Source organism: Magnolia sinica, chromosome 3, assembly GCF_029962835.1.
Source record: "Magnolia sinica isolate HGM2019 chromosome 3, MsV1, whole genome shotgun sequence".
NCBI classification, from domain to species: domain Eukaryota; kingdom Viridiplantae; phylum Streptophyta; class Magnoliopsida; order Magnoliales; family Magnoliaceae; genus Magnolia; species Magnolia sinica.
This window is the reverse complement of record NC_080575.1, coordinates 95,611,610-95,631,692: the sequence shown is the minus strand read 5'-3', so window position 1 is coordinate 95,631,692 and position 20,083 is coordinate 95,611,610. Positions and strand designations below refer to the sequence as shown.

At 45.9% G+C, this 20,083-nt stretch overlaps 1 protein-coding gene and 1 pseudogene across 1 annotated transcript; one reads left to right on the top strand and one right to left on the bottom strand.

The window, feature by feature from the left end:
• Positions 1-1,516: 1,516 nt before the first annotated feature.
• LOC131240309 (cytochrome P450 71AU50-like) lies at positions 1,517-5,307 on the bottom strand (annotated as a pseudogene).
• Positions 5,308-6,463: 1,156 nt separating this feature from the next.
• Positions 6,464-8,619, top strand: LOC131238977 (uncharacterized). Its single transcript, XM_058236548.1, has 4 exons — positions 6,464-6,556; positions 7,067-7,295; positions 7,434-7,652; positions 8,267-8,619. The coding sequence occupies exons 1-4, from the start codon at positions 6,464-6,466 to the stop codon at positions 8,617-8,619; spliced, it is 894 nt and encodes a 297-aa protein (XP_058092531.1).
• Positions 8,620-20,083: the final 11,464 nt, after the last annotated feature.

The following is a 20,083-nucleotide window of genomic DNA, read 5'->3' as shown; positions in this document are numbered from 1 at the left end:
CCATGTATAGAGAGTTGAAACACAGGACCTCTAGCATGATTAACACAAGAATGTTCTTGGTTGAGGCATTTCCTCAAACAATTAACATGCAGATTTTCATATAAAAATAATGAAATGCTTTAGTGAAATAAAAATAGAAATTCATATTATTTTCTTACTTTCTTGATCAGTTACAAAATTTTCATATGATTACATTAACTTTATGTAACTATCAACAGTGAAATGAAAATGATATGGGAAAAGAAGTCTCACCAAATTAGTTCACAAGAAAAGAAAATGCAAGTTACGAATTCAACGCCACCACATCTTAATAATCGCCTCCATCATTGAAGAATATATGTCGAATCTCATCCAAAAGCCCTAAACCTAGGAGGGAGAAAGATAGGGAAGGGAATAAAATGCAAAAGCCCCAAACCGCAAAGGGGTTTAGATCTGTATCTGTTTGCAGTGAGTAAAAGGACCAGATATGGCCGGAGGATGGAAGACAAACACACACACACACACACACACACACACACACAAAGAGAGAGAGAGAGAGAGAGAGAGAGAGAGTCGGTGACGGGGAGAGGAAAAGTGCCGAAAATGATATTATGGCATTCGCATTTTGATTTAATAGGGACCCTTTGCCGGCGGCTGGATTTGGTTCTTGCCGGCAAAGGGTTCCATCAACTGTCGATTTCACCCTCTTTTCCTGTAGTGAGGGCATAGCCGAGAGATCAACATCTTCAACTAGCAATGGAAATGTTAGCCAGATCAAGAGAGGCTGGAGTGGAAAAAGGAGACCAAGAGACTTGGAGAGGGAAAGAGGAGAGAGACTTTCAGTCGGTTTTTGAAGGGAGGAGATGAAGGTTTTGGGAAAAGAGAGGAGGCGCGATTTGGGGATGGAGGCACGATTTGGGAAAGTGGGGTAAAAAACCCTCTATTTATTTCGGTTTATAATTACTGGCGGCGGCTTATCTATACACTGGCAGCCACATAAAAACGCCACTGATTCTCATATACACAAGCAGTTTGTTGTGGCCGCAGGTGAAATTGCGCGGTAATACATGTATTTTTTGTAGTGAGAGAAAAGTAAATCTCCCCACCCGCTGGGTGTCACCTATAGAAAGAGAGAAGTACAAACAAGAAATAGAGGATTTTCTCTCACTCCCTCCCTCCTTAAATTCGCATCACTGTGTTCCACACATGCATCCACTGAGTGAATGAATTTATGCATCTTTCTTAACCCTAGTCTAATGGCTAATGCGTGGCTCTGGTCATCTTATATATATGCGATAAATCAAGAAAAGACCTTTAATTAAAGAACAACATTGACAAAAATGATGGTTTTTTTTTGTGGCACTAATTATTCATCGTAACATGTCATGGTGGCCCATTAAAAAAAACAAAAGTCAAGCCCATCAAAAATTCAGGTTCACCAGACCATATGAAACAATATATCATGTGTAAAGCCTCCAAATTCAGGATCACAGGCCACCAGAGATTTAAGTCGGTCTGAATTTTGGGTCTTCCTTCACCATGATTGATGGGCGGGTTGGATGGCATCTACACACCGCTGTAGGCCCCACATAGCATCTAAAATGTATCCATGGTGAACGATTGATTTTTGGGTGTCCCTTCGTTTTGATGGCGCACTACCGGTGAAATACTTGGATGCCATATACACACTACTAACGGAGTGCTGAGAACCTCCAAGAGTTTTCTATGGTGAGTCCTCGTCCCATTCTCCCATGTGGTGTGGCCCACCAGAGATTTGATCTTTGAGCGAAACATGGAAAAGCTCGCGTAATGATAGAGTGAATGTCATGCACACATCATGGTGAGCCATAATGTAACTATTATTAGAGTCTATTTGCACAAATTAACACACATATACAAGTGACCTGTAATACGCATGCGCACACAACCTAAGCAAGCTCACATGCATATCGCCTAACTTTTAGTTACTCCATACTAGTATGGCGAAGACGGTAATTTGGAATGGCTATTACATGGTTGGCCTTTGGAACCACAAGGCCAAACTTCTCAGTCATTTCCAGGTCAGCAGGCCGCATGCTGTTCGGAAGCTCCCAATTGAAGCAATGCACCAACTGGGCCAGTACCAGTCGTACCATGGAAAGGCCCAGTTGCATTCCTGGACAACCTCTACGTCCGGACCCAAATGGTAGAAGTTGGAAATCATGGCCCCTCACATCTATACCTGTACCCTTGAACCTTTCCGGCTTGATTTCTTCGGGATCGACCCATACACTCGGGTCTCGGCCAATGGCCCATGTGTTTATAATAATATGTGATCCTTTTGGTATAAGGTAGCCATCTACCGTGCAATTCTCGGTGGACTCATGAGGGATGAGCAATGGGAGCACTGGGTGAAGCCTAAAGACTTCCTTGATTATCATATCCAAGTACTCCAACTTTGCTAGGTCCGACTCCTCAACCATCCGGTCCATGCCAACGATAGTTTCTAACTCTTCTTGTGCCTTTTTCAGCACTTGTGGATGCTTGATGAGCTCCGCCAGTGCCCATTCCATCACTGCTGCTGATGAGTCCATCGCAGCCACAAGCAAGTCCTGCAAGAAAATGAATGCAGTTCGGTTTCATATACATGAGAAGGAAATAACACGGTATGGATTTTGATAGTACGAAAATATGTGATTTTGATAGGGATTCATTTGATACTATTGCTGCAGCCTGCATGTGATGCTTGAGGCACGTGCACTTAGAAACCGTCAACGCAACAAATATTAAATTGAATTAAATCGATTAAATTATAAAACCCATTTTCACCCAGCTATAAGCTAGAAATCAGATTTATTGAGCAATCATAACCTCAGAATCGTGGATATTGCTTTCTTGAAAATAAAATCATTCCATATTATTATTTTTAACCGTCCAATAAATTTCTGGCTATCTAATACTATGATCTGAATAGGAGTAAGTTCTGGTTTATAATAACTTAGATGATCGAATAAGAGTAAGTTCTGGTTTATAATAAATCTAAACTGTTACCCATAATTTGGGCGGCTCAAGCCAGAGTATCAAAGTATTTCTCAGTTTTATAGGCATTCACGTTGAGGGCACAAGGTAGACAATTGGCGCATCACCATCACCCTGCCATGTGTACGTCAGTGAGTTAGATGGAGTCCCATGCAAGCATTGTTGTCTCCGAATATCTGTTGACCTCGTTTATGCTAGCACAGGCATAGACGTTCAAATCTAAATATTGACCCATGTAGCTATACGGGTCATATGATATTATCGCAGCCGGCGGTCGATTTGTGACCCCTTACGATAGGACCCCCACGGAATTTTGTAGCTGGGACTGCCCGAAGGGCCTGTAGAATGGTGTAGGCTGTTCAGTCCTTTTTGTTCAAATCAATGAAATAGCAACCTTCTTTTCTTTTTATTTTTTATTTTTTATTTTTAAAAGGTTGTTCCTGCGGCAGGCAAAATGCATGTCCAAAGTCAGCTCATGAGCTAAGCGATCAGGTCCTGTCCCAAGCCAGCTCATGATCTAAGGACTAAGGATTGTGCTGGCCAGGTCCCATTCACAATTCAAAAAACTTGAGACTTGGACTCAAGGGTCAACCGAATCAGCTTAACTCAAAGTCTCGACTCAATGCTTAAAAATTAAATAAAATATATTTTTAAGTAATAAAAATGTCAAAACCTAATAGTTCATGTTTGTTTGTAGTTGTTGAGAGCCCTGCTTTTCTATGAGGAGATCTGGGTTGGCACCTGAGTCACTGCAACTCGACCCAGTTGAGGCCGAGTCTGGTGATTCATGGACATGTTGGACATGAGTCCCGTATGAACCGAGTTCACTGGACAACTGAGATCAGAGACTTAGCTGAGTCGAGTTGACTCAGCGATTTTGGAGTCAAAACACCGAGTTTTTGTACCGTGGTCAACCCGCCAATGTTAAATAAGTTAGGCCAAGCCAAGCCTTCTTGCTGGTCCTTTTAGGAAGACGAAAACAGAGGTCTAGCCCAATTACTTACTAGATGTCCGGATCAGATTAACCCCAAGATGGCCAGACTCGAGCGAAGAGGGGCAACCCTCAGTTGCAACACTACCGCTAAGTTACACGGCGGCTACCTACAGTGATCCAAACCGTTCATTTGGTGGACCTGCCCATGGATGGACCATAAGTAAAGGTTCATACAAATCAACGGCCACTATTTCGATGCGTCTAAAAGCAATAAATAAATAAATAAAATTTGAGAGAGAGAGAGAGAGAGAGGCAGAACAGAATTCACGTAGCCGAACCTATTTAATCGAGATAATACTAAATGCTGATGATGATTTTCTTACCAAGATTAATGCCTTGATATTGGTACGATCGAATTGGAACTCATTCCCTTCGGATTCCACAAATGACAACATGGAGTCAATGAAATCCCAATCACGCTTCCCGTCGGGGTCCGCCACATGCTCGTCGATGATCTTCTCAAAGAAGTCATCGAAAACCTTACGGATTGCCACTACACGGCGACGTAGACCTTGGAGGTCTAATCCCCCAACATAGGGAATGTAATCGGCTAGGTTGAAAGCTCCTACTATAGCCGACAGGTCATAACTCCTTTGAACCCCCTCTTATCAAAACTCTCATCGGTATACTTCTTTCCAAGCACCGTCCTACATGTCATGCTCGTGCTGAGAGAAGACACCTTCATGGTGAGGTCGACCATGGAATGGGCCTGAGCACTGTCTTTGAGTGACTGCACCAGGAGAGCCAGCTCTTCTCTCCTCATGGGTCTAAAAGAGTCTATCATGAGGTTGCTAAGCAACCTCAATGTACATAATTTACGCACATTTCGCCAGTATGGGCCATACGGTGCATCAGCTAAGCCCTTCCCATCATAAGAAGTGATCATCCCAACCTCAGTGATTGGCCTACTAGAAAACACCAGATCGTGCGTCTTGAGGAATAGCTGGGCCGCCCGGGGGGATGATACGATCACAGTGGGAACTTGTCCCAGTCGCATGAACATGATCGGGCCATACTTCTTGGCTAATCTATGGAGGTCACGGTGAGGGAACGGGCCCAGCATATGAAGGTTTCCAATGATGGGAATCCCAGTTGGCCCAGGAGGTAACCTGGTGTTGCTTCCTACACTGGTGGGCCCATCCCCTTTCCCTCTCATTGAACGGAGGAGATAAGCAAAGGACCATAACCCTCCTAGTGCTACCAGGAGAATGGCAATCAAGGAAGGCATGGGAGGCATGGCATCAGACAAGATAAGATTCATATCTTTGTAGTTCACTTGAAGAAGCTCTGCACTTGCACCTTTAAATAACAAATGTAATGAGAGGTTGTCCTCTGATCGCCCTACAAGATTCTTCTGTGATAATGTTATCTATTTTTCTGCGATTGTCAACGTTCAATGATAACGCGGTTTGATTTAAAAAGGATCCCCACTAATGTACGAACATATATGTACCTACACATATTCATACACAAACACACTTTTTTCCCTTGTTTCTGGACATGGACAATGGACCCTGGACGGTTTGGATTTTTTTACAGTGCAGTGCATGTGCATGGAGTACGAGCCAAACGCTTTGTTATGGGCAAATCCGAACGCAGCCGCATCAAAGTCTGACTTGGGCGCCAATGAGCAAGGCCTCGGACTGATAAACCTCCGACTCGAGACTCAGAATGAGTCATCCCATATCCTACGAGCCGTATCTCCGAGTACAGCGGCCCGCCGATCCGGTTATGCCAACTTAGAGTGCAGGCGAGCTTCAGTGGATGGTGTCCCTCCGAGCCGAGTCTCTCTACTTCATATCTATTTAGCATATCAACAATCTACTTACTCGTGGGCTCGAGTTGTCGAGTAAGATCTGAACTATGAGGTCGGCTCAGATGGGAACCTGGTCAACAAGAGCAGTAACGCATGAACAGAGTTATGCCCGGTGCACGATCTCTGGGTAACTGCCAATTATCGCGCCCGCATAATCCTCGCGTGATGGCTATAACCGTGCCTTGATTACCGAACACGTTCATTACGACCCTCAGGTATAAATACAGGTTATTTCTATAAATGAAGGTACGTAATATTTGGCACCATTACTCTATTCTACATTGCATGGACCCCATTTCCTTAGCTTGACTTAGGCATAGGAGGGTCCCCTGCTTAAGCCAGGGCTTCCTTTGTCTCCTCTTTGTGCAGGTCCAGGGTTCGCTCTGAGCACACAGGGCTCGGCGGAGGGTGATTCAGATTTTGACATTAACATTTTTTGGTGCCATTTGTGGGAAATTGATACAAAAAGACTAGAGAGCTTTATAGTAATGATGAGAGGAAAGAAGAAAGCACTCCCGATAGCAGCCGCGGAACCTAAGCCAAGCACGCAACATTACTCATCCTCACTACTGCATACCGAATCGGCTCCAACCGGGCCGTCCCAATAGACCCGAAGTGGAGGAAGTAAATACCAGGTCCTATAGAATGAAGTGCAGATGCTGAGGAATGAGATCAATCGGATGAAAGAACAGCAAGTGCCTCCTAACCCAGAAGAGGTGACACCCATACTTGAAGAAGAGTCGTTGTTCGTAAGTTCCCAAGCCAGAACATCCCAAAACCAATCTGTTCGAGTCCTAGAACCTACACGGCATGATGAACCGACTTACATATCTGCGACCTTGGTGCTAGCCCCAACTGACCTCCGCCACAAGCTAGAGAGGAGAAGAAGGGGCAAGACGCCCGAGGCTGAGATCCCACAATAAACCATGGCCGAGAATTGGAACCCATGGGAGACTCAGTTGGCCAAGCTCCAAAATTAAATCAAAACTCTACAGTGGAACCAGCAGACTCCCACCTCGACCGCAGTAGAAGCGATGATGGAAGAAACTGAACCGCCCTTTACTAGCGAGGTTATGAGTGCAGAGATGCCTCCAAGGTTCAGGATGCCCACCATCGCTCAGTACTCGAGGTCTGGAGACCCCACCGAGCACATGGAGTCCTACCAATCATGGATGCAGATCTAGTCAGCCTCAGATGTAATGATGTGTCGAGCCTTTTCCATAACCCTTACAGGGGTTGCAAGAAATTGGTATTGACAGTTCAGGCCGAGGTCAATCAGCACCTTCGCCGAGCTCAGCAGATCGTTCCCAACTCATTTCATCTTTGACAAGAAGAGTCGGAAGCCATCAACTCACTTGCTGACCCTCAAGCAGAGGAGTGGGGAGTCATTGAAAGATTACATCTCCCTGTTCAACGAAGAGGCGCTGCAGGTGGACGACTATTTAGACAAGATGACATTGTCCATGATGATCAGTGGGCTCAATGAGGGTAGGTTCATGTTCTCGATCAAGAAGAACCCACCTTCAACCCTTAGTGAGCTCAACGGCCCCGTGTAGAAGTACACTAATGTTGAGGAGTTCTTCAGCTCACGCAAAAGCAACCAGACTACCGAGTCCTCATCCAAAGGGAAGAGGCGACTTGATGATGCACCACAGCATGCTGACAAAAGAAAATCGGATAACAACACTACTCGAGACAGGAGGCCGAGCAGGAAGCCCGAAAGGAAGTTTCACTCTTACACTCCTCTCAACACGTCTCTAGAGCAAATCCTACTAGACATTCGAGATCAAAGATTGCTACATTGGCTGAGCTATATGAAGACCGATGCTGGTCAGCGGGACAAATGTAAGTACTGCCGCTTCCATCACGATCACGACCATAATACCTGCGACTGTGTCAACCTAAAAGATGAAATTGAGACCCTCATCTGCAAAGGGTCATTAGCGGCAGTATATGAAAGAAGAAAGACAGGCTCAGAAAGACGATCAGCCTCACTGAGCCGAGAAAGAAGCCACAGAGATCCGGAGGATCTATTGTGGCCCATTCGGTGGCGGAGATTCAAATCGAGCTCACAAGGCTAACTCCAGGAGCACTAACCCCGAACATTACATCCACTTGGCTAAAAGGCCGAGAAAAGAGCTCCAAGTAAGCCCTTGTAGTCTCACGTTCACGGAGGACGACGCGTGGGGAATCCAGCATCCCCATGATAATGCCTTAGTCGTGGCAATGGCGATATCCAATCGCAAAGTCTACTGTATCGTAGTCGACACCTAGAGCTTGGCCAATATACTCCACTTCGAAGCATTCGACAAAATGGGAATAGACCGGTCGTGCCTCTGACTCGTGAAGACCCTTCTACGCGAATTTTTCGGAGACAAGGTGATCTTTGAGGGCGTCATTTCCCTCCCAGTGATAGTGAGAGAATGGCATAGTCAGGTGACTATGCCCTTCTTTCGAAGCTCTTAAGCATCAGCTTATTAAAGAAAGTCACTACCCAAAATGGATCGCGAATGTGGTCCTCGTGAAGAAGGCCAATGGAAAATGGCAGGTCTGCATAGATTACTCGGATCTGAACAAGGCCTGCCCCAAGGATAGCTTCCCACTACATCAGATCGACCAACTGGTTGATAGCACGACCGGCCACGAGCGGCTCACCTTCTTGGATGCTTACTCTGGGTACAATCAGATCAGGATGTATCCCCCAAACAGGCAGAAGACGACCTTTGTCACAGACAAGGGTCTCTACTGTTACCGGGTCATGCTATTTGACATGAAGAACACTGGGGAAACATATCAGAGGCTGGTGAACTAGATTTTGCCCAACAGATTGGTCGGACTATGGAAGTCTACGTCGACGACATGCTCATCAAGAGTATCAAAGCATCCGACCACATCTCAGACCTCAGAGAGACCTTCTTAATCTTCAAGGAGTATCGCATGAAGCTGAACCTCACCAAATGTGTCTTGGGGGTCAGCTCAGGTAAGTTCCTCAGGTTTCAAGTTAGCTAGAGGGGCATTGAGGAAAATCCCAACAAGATCAAGGTGTTGCTCAACATGAGCTCACCTCAGACTATGAAAGAAATTCAGTGCCTCATCGGACCAGTCGCTGTGCTCGGACGGTTCATATCCAGAGCCATCAATAGATGTCTTACATTCTTCCAGCAGTTTAAGGGTCACAATAAAGAGGAATGGACCTCGGACTGTGAACAGGCCTTCCAACAGCTGAAGTAGTACTTGGGGTCACCGCCTTTACTGTCTAAGCCCAAGGAAGGTGAGCCCTTGTTCCTGTACTTAGTGGTCTCAGCCTCAGTTGTCAGCTCAACACTCATTCGAGAGGTAGAGGATAGATAATGTCTAGTCTACTATATAAGCAAGGCGATGGTACCGGCCGAGATCAGATACTCAAGCATGGAGAAGTTAGCTCTTAGCTTAGTTGTTTCTGCTCGGAGGTTGTGCCCGTACTTCCAGGCACACTCCATTGTTGTCCTCACAGATTCTCCTCTCCGACAAGTCCTCCAAAAGCCAGAGGTATCTGGGCGGCTTACCAAATGGGTGATAGAACTCGAAGAGTTCGACATTCAGTATCATCTGAGGACTGCGATCAAGGGCCAAGCTATGGCTAACTTCATAGCTGAATTTACCATTCTGAGTAGTGAGATCGGAGACATGAGTTTAGAGGCCACTCCGATGGCTCCTCTAGCTCCTCCTCTTCTCATGAGTGCAGAATCAGGAGATGGATGGACTCTATTCATGGACGGATCATCCAACTTGAAACGAGCGAGGGCAGGGGTTGTCCTAGTCGCTCCTGACTCAACCACCATCCAGTACGCAATCAGACTTGGCTTCAAGGCCTCCAATAATAAAGCAGAGTATGAGGTTCTACTGGCTGGACTCATACTAGCTGCTAGTTTGGGAGTTCAGCTCCTCGATGTGTGTTGCGACTCTCAACTCGTCCTGAACCACATATCAACAGAGTACGAGGTCAAAGAAGCAAGGATGATAGCCTATTTAGCCGAGGCCCGGAGCTGACGGGGAAGTTCAGAGACTGCATCATCAACCAGATCTCAAGAGTTGAAAACTCTTGGGCCGACGCTCTCACAAAACTAGCCTTAGCCACTGAGGGGAAGATTCTGAGGGTCGTCCCCGTGGAATTTTTAGATAGTCCAAGCATCGATCGAGCTGATCGAGCTGACTAAGAGATGGTCAATCCAGTGCAGACAACTCCAAGCTGGATGGATCCGATCACCAAGTACCTCACCACGGGTGAAGTTCCTCAAGATAAATTGGAGGCTCGACGTCTAAAGGTTAGAGTAGCACACTACTTGATGCTCGGCGACACACTGTACAAGAAAGGGTACTCCCAGCTGTACCTCAGAGTCCTCTGAACTGACAAAGCGGATTATATGATCTGAAAAATCCATGAAGGCATTTGCGGAAACCATTCTGGAGACCGAGCCTTGGTTTAGAAGATACTCCGTCAAGGGTATTTCTGGCCAACGATCCAAGAGGATTCCAAGAACTTCGTCTAGAGGTGTGACAAGTGTCAGAGATTCGCTGCCGTGCCGAGGCAGCCCGCGGAAGAACTAACCCCTATGAGTGGGCCATGGCCGTTCGCGTAATGGGGGATCGACATCATTGGGCCTCTGCCTCCCAGAAAGGGGCAGATCAAGTTCACAATTGTGGCCATCGATTACTTCATGAAGTGAGTTGAGGCTGAGCTAGTTGCTATGATTACCGAGTAGAAGGTGATAGATTTTGTTTAGAAAAATATCGTATGTCGGTTCGAAATACCACGCACTATTGTGTCCGATAATGGGAGGCAGTTTGATAACGACAAATTCTGAGGTATGTGTCGGGGCTTGGCATTGCTACCGTATACTCATCACCTCATCATCCATAGTCCAATGGGTAAGTGGAAGCTGTGAATAAGGTCATCAAACATCACCTCAAAACGAAGTTGGAGAAAGCTAAGGGCAACTGGGCCTACGAGCTCTCGTTTGTGCTCTGGGCCTACAGGACCACACCTCAGTCGTCCACAAGGGAAACCCCCTTCTCATTGCCCTATGGCTCGGAGGCAGTCGTCCCAATTGAGATTTGACTCCCCATTGCGCGAACAAGAAGTTATCAAGAAGAGTAGAACGCTAACCAGATTGTGATGAGCCTAGATCTACTTAAAGAATTACAAGATATCGTTAAGCTTTGAGTCGCGGCTCGACTCTAATAGGTGGCTCGGTTCTACAATTCCAGGGTTAAGAAAAGGCGGTTTCGGTGTGGAGATCTAGTCTTTCGTTGCGTCTTCCAGAACACCGTGGAGCCTGGAGCGGGGTCCCTCGGGTCGAACTGGGAGGGACCCTATTGGTTGGTAAGCTCGGCTAAGCCCGGGTCCTACCGTCTAGAGGACTTGGAAGGACGTTCGTTGCCTAACCCCTAAAATGCCGAACAGTTAAAGGTCTATTATCCTTAGGGGGAAAGTTTTGTATCCTGTGCGGGTCGGACCTGCTAGCCATGTCAGCTCTTAATAAAAGCTCATTTGCTTTTCTACTCTACTATTCTACTTGGTCTACTACGTGATTGCTTTGCTACTCTGAGAAGGGTCATCTCTCACATGCAGAGATGATGTCCTTCAGTGAGCCCATCCCTTAAAGGAGTCAGCTTATCATTCGACAATGATCTATAAAACGGTTGTGCCCTACGAAGGGTCATCTCTCACGTGCAGAGATAAAACCCTTCGATGAACCAATCCCTTAAAGAAAGGGTCAGTCCATCATTCAACAAATCCAATAAGTAAACCATAGGAAAATATTCACACGATAAAGCTGAGAAGGATCAACTTGAAGTCGGGTCAACCGAGGGCTCGACTTCTGGGGCTTTCTTGGCCTCGGCAGTAGCTGGTACCTCCGCCTTTACTGCCGGAGAATCCTCGGCATCCATCGCCAGAACATCGAAGTCCAACTCGGGAAAAGTAGCTCGGACCTCATCTAGGCACGCTTTGTAGCCGGCGTTATAAGTGAAGTCATAAATCTTCTCCAGCTCAGCGTTTCACTCCTCAGAAGATTTAAACTCTGCCACAGTCGCTGCAGCCTAAGAAGTGGCCAGAGCCTCGAGCTCAGACCGCTGCTTGGCAAGGCTCTCAGTAGCCGATGCCTCAAGCTTAGAGCGTTGCTTAGTAAGACTCTTAGTAGCCTCATGCCTCGAGCTCGGTGACCAACCGAGCATTGTATGCCCTTGACATATTCAGGTCGGACTTCGCCAAATTGGCATGGGCCTACAGCTCGTTGACCTCCCCTTGAAGCCCCACCTTTCTCAGCTAGCCCTCTCCGAGCCGGAACTTCAGCCTCTCGACTTCCCTAGCCGAGGCCTTCAAGCTCTCCTCTAGCTCAGACTTCTCCTTTTCCAGCCGAGTCATTGTCCTTAGCCTCTCCTGGGCGAGGATGAGCGTCGGTAGCACCTGAAAGAGTCCATAAGGTTAAACCGACTAATAATCAGAAATCGGCAAGCAAAACGCAAGAGAGTAAGGCTAAGAAGCTTACTGTGTAGCAACACGATGCAAAGTCATTTATCACTGACTCGAGAGGACAAGTCAGAGAGCGGGCGATGGATGCCTCCGTCGCATACTTGGCTGCCCAATCGGTCAACAGCGACATATGGTAGCCGGACGTAAGCTCTTGTCCCTCGGGAGGGATCGGGCCTGCAGCGCGCCCATAGCCGCTAGCCATAGAGGCCTGATCCTTAGCCTCGGGCATAATAGGATCGACCAACGCGTCAGTCCCATCGGCCATAAGCTCCACGATAGTAAGGACAAGGTTAGGGTTCTTAGCATCAGCAACCAAGTCATGAGAGAAATCTACCGCAGCAGCCTCTCCCACGGTCTCCTCCGAATCCCTAGAGGTGGAGAAAGGAAAGCCTCAGAGGCCAGGGCTGGTGCTGGTGCTTATGCTGCAACCACCTCTGTTGCTGACAATTCGGCCATGACGGGCTCGGGTGTTGGAATCTTCTTCTTCCAAGTCATTATCTTGACCCAGGACTCAGGCACCGAGGCCAGAATGATGTTGAACGGGGGACGCCTTGCTCCCCCCTCTTCCTCTTCGATCTCGCAGCCTCAGCCATTCCTGATCAGCGCAACAGAAAGGTTCAGCGTCATCTACTCAAGAAATTCAAGCGTGGAATGCGAAGTTACAAGGCTTACCCAAGGCGAAGGGGAGGGTTTTGAATCTATAGAAATCAGACAAAATAAGATTGTTTGGACTGATTTTATATTGCTAGGTGCGGCCCTCCTCACTGAGCAGACAAGCCCTAGCTATCTGAGCTCAGAGGTGGGAGGATAGTTCTGGCGACCCCTTCAGATATTCTACAAATGAGAATGGATGTAAGAATAAAGAACGAACCAAAAGATGAGAAAATTCAAGACTACGCAAGCCCACTTGGAGTGGCAAACTTTATCGATACTTGGACTCAGAGGTGTCCGAGCTCGAACGCTGGAGCCTCCCACTCTCCTGAGGCCCAAAACCATTTCCCCTTCTAGTCTTTATTGGAAGAAGGAAGCTTGGCGACGATGCCCAGAGTGTACTGAGCCTTGGCCGAGAAGTAGTACTAGTATAGCTCGGCCTTGTCATGCTTTACCTGATACAATGCCAGGAACTCATCTGACGAAAGCTCCTGGTTCTTCGCCTATCGCCAGATGATGTACGATGACACTAGGATGCGCCACATGTTCGAGACAAGCTTACTTGGGGCCAGCTTTAGCCACGTCAGCAACTCGCGCACATAAGGATGAAGTGAAAACTGAAGTCCGCATTGAAGGGCGCAGATGAAGACTGCTACTTTCCCGTCAGAGGGGGATCCAGGTCCATCTAGGGCAGAAGGGGATCTAATGTGTACTGAGTCTGGGATCTAGTACTTGGCTCGGAACTAAGCCATATGAGACTCAATCAGAATGGAGCCCTCAGTGACTCTCGCCTCGAATCGGCCCCTCAAGGGACCTGTCAGCGATCTCCCAGCAGGGTCTCAGGGTACCCTCTTTAACCCCTTAGCTCGGCCTTTAGAGTTCGTTCTAGTACTGTTCTTGGGCGGGGGATAAAGTGGGATAGCCTCGAGAACACCCTCCAAGCTCCGGCGCTCGGATTCTGTGCTCTCGGTCTCCGACCCATTTTGAACCTCACGGACTTCGTCCGAATTGCTTGACATTTTGAAAGAAAAAGTGAAATGGTGGAAGACTCACATCACTATGGGCAATTTACTCCAATGAAAATCCTCCTTTCTGGCAAGCTTATCTGAGTGAATCCTCTTCTCCGACCAAAAAAATCCCTTGTCTAACTGGTGAAACTCTTTTCCAGTAGCAGGTCTTAGAGGACAATAGGAATCTGAAAAAACTAGAGAGTATACATGCACAGGAGAGGTGAAATGAAAGAAACCTTAGGATTTTTTATAGCCCGAGCCTGTCACCCATAATTATGACAGACAGCTGTTGCCGAAGCTGAAATGGCTTGGATCCGAGCCCAATGGTATCGTGGCGAACTGCGATACGCGTAATCAAACATCATCCTGACTCGTATGCAATCAACAATCAATGCGCCAACATCTCTTCAAATTTTGAGTTCCACGTGGCATCCCCTCGTTCACTCAGCAGAATTATCTCGACATCCTTGGCCACGTGTGCGATGCCCAATGGCCAGAGTAAGAGAAGCGGCTACCTCCGTACAAAGCACAGGTCTCAAAGCCAATTATGGTGATGCTTCGTTCAAACATATCATTACAAGGAATCCGACGGTTCACCTCCCCAAGCCTTGGCTTGTCTCTTAAAGCCTCGATTCACTTTCCCAAGTCTGTTACTCTCTGAGTCTAAGCTTGGACTTAGAGAGTAGGGGGCTTCTGTTATGGGTAAATCCGAACCGAGTTGCATCAAAGTTGACTTGGGCGCCAATGATCAAGGCCTCGGACTGATAAACCTCTGACTTGAGACTCGAAATGAGTCATCCCATATCCTACGAGCCGTATCTCCGAGGTACAGTGGCTCGTCGATCCGGTTATGCCAACTTAGAGTGTAGGTGAGCTTCAGTGGATGGTGTCCCTCCGAGTCGAGTCACTCTACTTCCAATTTACTTTGCGTATCAATAATCTACTTACTCGTCGGCTCGGGTCATCGAGTAAGATCCGAACCATGAGGTCGGCTCAGATGGGAACATGGTTAATAAGAGTAGTAACGCACGACCAGAGTTATGCCGGGCGCACGATCTCTGGGTAACTGCCAATTATTACGCCCACATAATCCTCGCGTGATGGCTATAACCATGCCAAGATTACTGGACACGTTCATTACGACCCTCAGGTATAAATACAGGTCATTTCTACAAAGGAAGGTACACAATATTTGGCACCCTTACTCTACGTTGCATAGACCTTGTTTCCTTAGCTTGACTTAGGCATAGGAGGGTCCCCTGCTTAAGCCAGGGTCTCCTTTGTCTCCTCTTTATGCAGGTCCAGGGTTCGCTTTGAGCACTCAGGGCTCGACGAAGGGTGATTTAGATTTTGACATCAACACGCTTCAAAAGGACAAATTTAGGTGTGTTGGGTGGCATGGTTGATAACATTCTAGTAGTCCTGACCACAACATGTGTTTCCATGTGTATGATAAGCAGGAGATGGACAGAACTTCCATCTGACAAGTTGCAAATAAGCATTTCCTTGGATTTATGATTTTCAATCAAATTAACTTTGACCATGTAAAATTTTCAATTTGGACCTGAAAAAGATCCGCCTTTTTTCCTTGCATTTATGATTTCCGGTCAAATTCAGTTCTCTTAAAGAGGGCTCTTAGTTGCATAGGTTCACTCGAACAGTCCATTTAGTTGATCTTAACTGTCCATTAAGCCCATAACATATTTAATGGTCTATCACACGGACATATGTAAAAATTAAGGGTGGATGTCTCTCCCAACTGCTTCCTTTGGTGCAGTTTATGTGAGCTCAACCTATTTTTTGGCCCTGACCCATCATCAGATAACAAATCCAATAGTCGGGGTGGATTTCACATAAACATCATGGTGGGCCTCAAACAATCAACTAATTGTTTTTTGGGTGGCATGGTCTAAAAGAGTTTTAGAGTCTATTAGATGGGATTAACATCATTATTGCATAATGATTGCATGTCTAGAAATTCCACCGTATTGTAGCCATCCAATCCCATGTTTGGGATAAAATTTTTGTTATGGGATAATCATGTTTGGTGGACCATGGAATTGTAATCAACAGACCAAATTCAAATCACATGCCTTTCACTTATACACATATATAACCAGAATGTCACGTGTAAACTGTGTATATGGATGGACGGCATGGATAAACGCATGCATCAATGTAGGGACCACATGTGTAGTGGATTTCAAAATCCATGGAAATCCTACATGGGATCGAATACAATTAATGGGACTAAATGAAATTCCATCCCACCTAATCCCAACCTTTCCCATCCTCTCCAAATGCTGGATGGAATTGTACGGGACCAAATGCAATTCTATCCTACTTAATCCCAATACCCTGCGCGAAATGCCCCTAAAGGGAATCTTAGGATGCCCATGTTGGGTTTTCGACTATGGAATCATGCAGAGATGGATCTAGGATAACAATCTAAGAACACCAAGTAAACACAAGAGAACATAAAGATTTAACGTGAAAAATCCTTTCGGGAAAAAACCACAGTACAAAGCGATAGATATTCACTATGAAAGCAGAAATTACAAAGAGTAATAACTTACCAGACTTGAGCAATCATCAAATCTCTCCCTTGCTCCACCCTTTTAAAAACCCTAGAACCCTTTTAGAAAGCCTTAAAATCCTTTAGAATACCTCACAATCCCATTTAGACTCATATATATAGTTTTAGAAAGAATCATAAACGAAATCGGAAACAAATCCCATACTTTCCCAGTTTTGCAAAAAACTCTACGCAGAATCTGATTAGATTTAAGACATCAAATACAACAGCCCACCCTTCCATTTTTACTTCTCTACCTTGATATGTATGTGAGATACACTCCAACCATTAGATGTATAATCCCCTAATCATTTTGACTTGTGACTTAAATGTGTCACACCAAAGGAAACAGTTAAGAAAGACATCCACCCTTGATTTTTGTAGGGAGTATAACGATCATTATATAAAATTTACTCCAACCATTAGATGACACTCCAAAATTTAAGCTCGGGTCCAAATATTAAGCTCATCTATAATTCATGCAGCCCACCTGAAGGGAAATATTTTGGAGGGTGAAAGTTGCCCTATTTCCAATCTTGAAATCTACTGAATCATGGATAGATCTAATTTTTTTGCCTTAGACATATATAACACAAGGTGACACACCTGGTTGTAGGGGTAGATTTCACATAAACACAAGGGTGGAGCCCACCTGAGCCACCATCCAACTTTAAGCTATTCCAATTATAATTACTTCAATAAATGAGGTAGGTTATTGAAAATGGTTTCATTCTTTATTCTTGAGAATCATGGGTGTTATGCGAAAATCTGGAGCGCATCCTGCCTGGGAGAAACCTCTGAGTAGTGAGACCTAAGGGGATTATACTCGGCTTGACACTATTCTGCCTGATTGAAGCCAGCTTGAAATCTATTCTAAGGCGTGATGTCAGTATTGTCCGCCAAGGTTAATTGAAGGAATATGGGTATCACAATCGCAAAGTCAGGCTGAATGGAGAAACGACCAGCGTAACGCCCTAGTAACAACAATCTGGAAATAACTACACGACTGATGAGGTCCCCACGTTCGTCAGTCGTGGTTAGTGACTAAGATTGTACTGAGAAATACAGGCACGTCCACTCCAATCGCAAGGTATAAATAGCTACCAAATGCACATGAACAGGTACGCAAAATCTTACGCCCTACATCCAGCTACACTACTTAGACCCAAATTCCTAGCCTAGCTTTTGCATCGAAGGGTCCCTGCTCTAGCCAGCGTCTCCTTTGTCCTTCTCCTGTGCAGGCTTATAGGGCTCGACGCGAGTGCTCGGAGCTCGGGGAAGGAGAACTAGATTCTTGCATCAACATTTTAGCACCGTCTGAGGGAAATAATGTAACACCCTGTACTTTTCAGTACTCGAGTGTTACCGTGTAGCCTAACTTAGTATAAATACAGACCCAGTCGAAGCAAACATTCATGTTCATCATATTCTAAATTTGATTGTCGGAAGCAATCTTCATACATAATTAAACCATCCGTTGTGGACCATGGAATGTCGTGATCATTCTCGTGATCGTAAATGAACACTCATTGGCATCAAAGTATGTTTAAAGGCTAATATGGATTATCTGATCTACTGTCTAGTAGTCCATGATGTCAAGCCAGGTGAAATCCCCATTCAAATGTGTTGGATTGGCTATTCAATTCAAGACTAACTATTAGACTCTATGTAATCACCCTTAGAACCCAATATCATCAAGTAACTTAGTTGTGTGAAATGATCTAAGGCCATTAATTGATGACTTAAGATGAGTCAGCTACTGGATTTTAAAAGTCGTCAATAAACCCTAAGATTAGCTGTTAGATTAGATCACGAACCTATTTAACAGTGAGCTTGACCATCTAATCTTCCATTATGGGATATAGGGCATCCTAATCACTCGGACGAGTTCCTAGGACTCTCTTGACCATTGGGCCGCAGATTGAGATCAATCTGACTGCTGGGGGAATACGAGGCAATGAAATAAGGTAAAAATCAGTTGGTGTGAGCCACCCAAAGTACAGATATGCCTCATATCTAGGCTGAGACCCCTAGTCAATATCAGGGACTCGATGAATGGTGTGGATTTTGTCAAGTCCTCTTGTGGACCCCACATTCGGTTGCACGTGTTCACAGTGCAGAAGCACACATTGTGCACCAATCCAAGAAGATCGTTCAAAGCCTGTTGACCCGAAATTTCTAAAAAGAGAAAGAACTTCTCTTTCTCTCTTCTATTTCTGTCTGCAATGGTCTGAAACAGATCGTTTCTGTTTGGTTAAGATGGGGGCCACATTCGCTATCCTACTACATGATCTGAACCGCCCATCGTGTTGGGTGGGCTATCCCAACCAAAACCCAATGCCCTTGCACGTTGAAACCCACGAACACACACACAACTCTCGGCTGATTGGGCTGGCTTGTAGGCAAATTTGTGTTTCCTGCCATCTCAAAACCAACCTACCGTGATTTTTTTGGGCCACCTAGGGCCAATCCGAACCGTCCATCTTGTTGAATGGAAAGGGACGACCTAAGCCATAGTTATTGCACCGGATATCACTCTCGTATGTGTGCACAAACCCCATCACAACAGCAGCGTGTGTGGCTGTTTTCCTTCCAAAAGTGGAAAGAAATGTTATTTCTTGTGTTTAGCAGCTTTGCAATCCACATGAGAACCCCATCTTTGAATCCCAGCCGTCCTTTTAGTGAGATCTCTGCCACCCAATCCGCGGTTTAGGGCTCTCTCACATAGCCAAGAGAAAACAGCGGCCGGTCTTGTAAATACCGGACGTATTCCAAAGTGGTTTTAGCAGATCAGATCCTGACCATTTGGATTCAATCCAACAGCCTAGGAGAATTAAGTATCTTTGTTTGAAGGAAGCATAAATGCTTTTTCTCGTCCATTGCAAAGAAACCTTGAGAAAAACGGCCGCAAGTCTTCTCCATCGAACCCACCACCTAAACCTCCTCAGAGCTTTAATCCGACCATGCTCTAAGCTCCCATAGACCCGTCTACACCATTCCCCTGCATCATTTTGGAGAAAGGCATGGGCGTTCGTGATCTACCATTAATGGCAGATCATCTCCCTTGTTCAAAATGGCACTAGATCTGATTTGAGTCAGACGATTCTGATTGAGACCGAGCCTTGCAAAAGTCTGGAGAGAGAGAGAGAGAGAGGAGAAGTGAGAGAGGAAGAAGAAATAGAAAAGAAAATCGAGGAGAGAGCGAGTGCGAGAGTGCAGTGCTGCACTGGACCGACCCGAACCGAGCGTGGCTGTATGTGGAGTCACTGAGTCAAGCATGGCTCAGGCTCAGGTCGGGTCTAGGGATTGCTAACCGACACAGCAGAAGAAAGAAAGAACAAGAAAGGAGTTAAGGAGAGAAACAGAAAGGGTTGTGCGGCTACAACTTCACTGTATGAGTGAGTTCGGACTCAGTTCGGGCCTGTCCAAGTTTGTCAACTCACTGAGCAATGCCCCGACGTGTTCGAGGTTGGTTTGGGAGTCTAGAAAGATAGAGAAGAGGGAGAATGAGATAGAGAAGAAGGGG

Bases quoted from the DNA above. Each gene is read 5' to 3' on its own strand.
- LOC131238977 (XM_058236548.1), top strand. From the start codon at position 6,464: ATGCTGAGGAATGAGATCAATCGGATGAAAGAACAGCAAGTGCCTCCT. The intron at 6,557-7,066 runs GTAAGTTCCCAA...TGGTATTGACAG, and splicing joins TTGAAGAAGAGTCGTTGTTC to TTCAGGCCGAGGTCAATCAG. The intron at 7,653-8,266 runs GTAAGTACTGCC...CTTCTTTCGAAG, and splicing joins TGCTGGTCAGCGGGACAAAT to CTCTTAAGCATCAGCTTATT.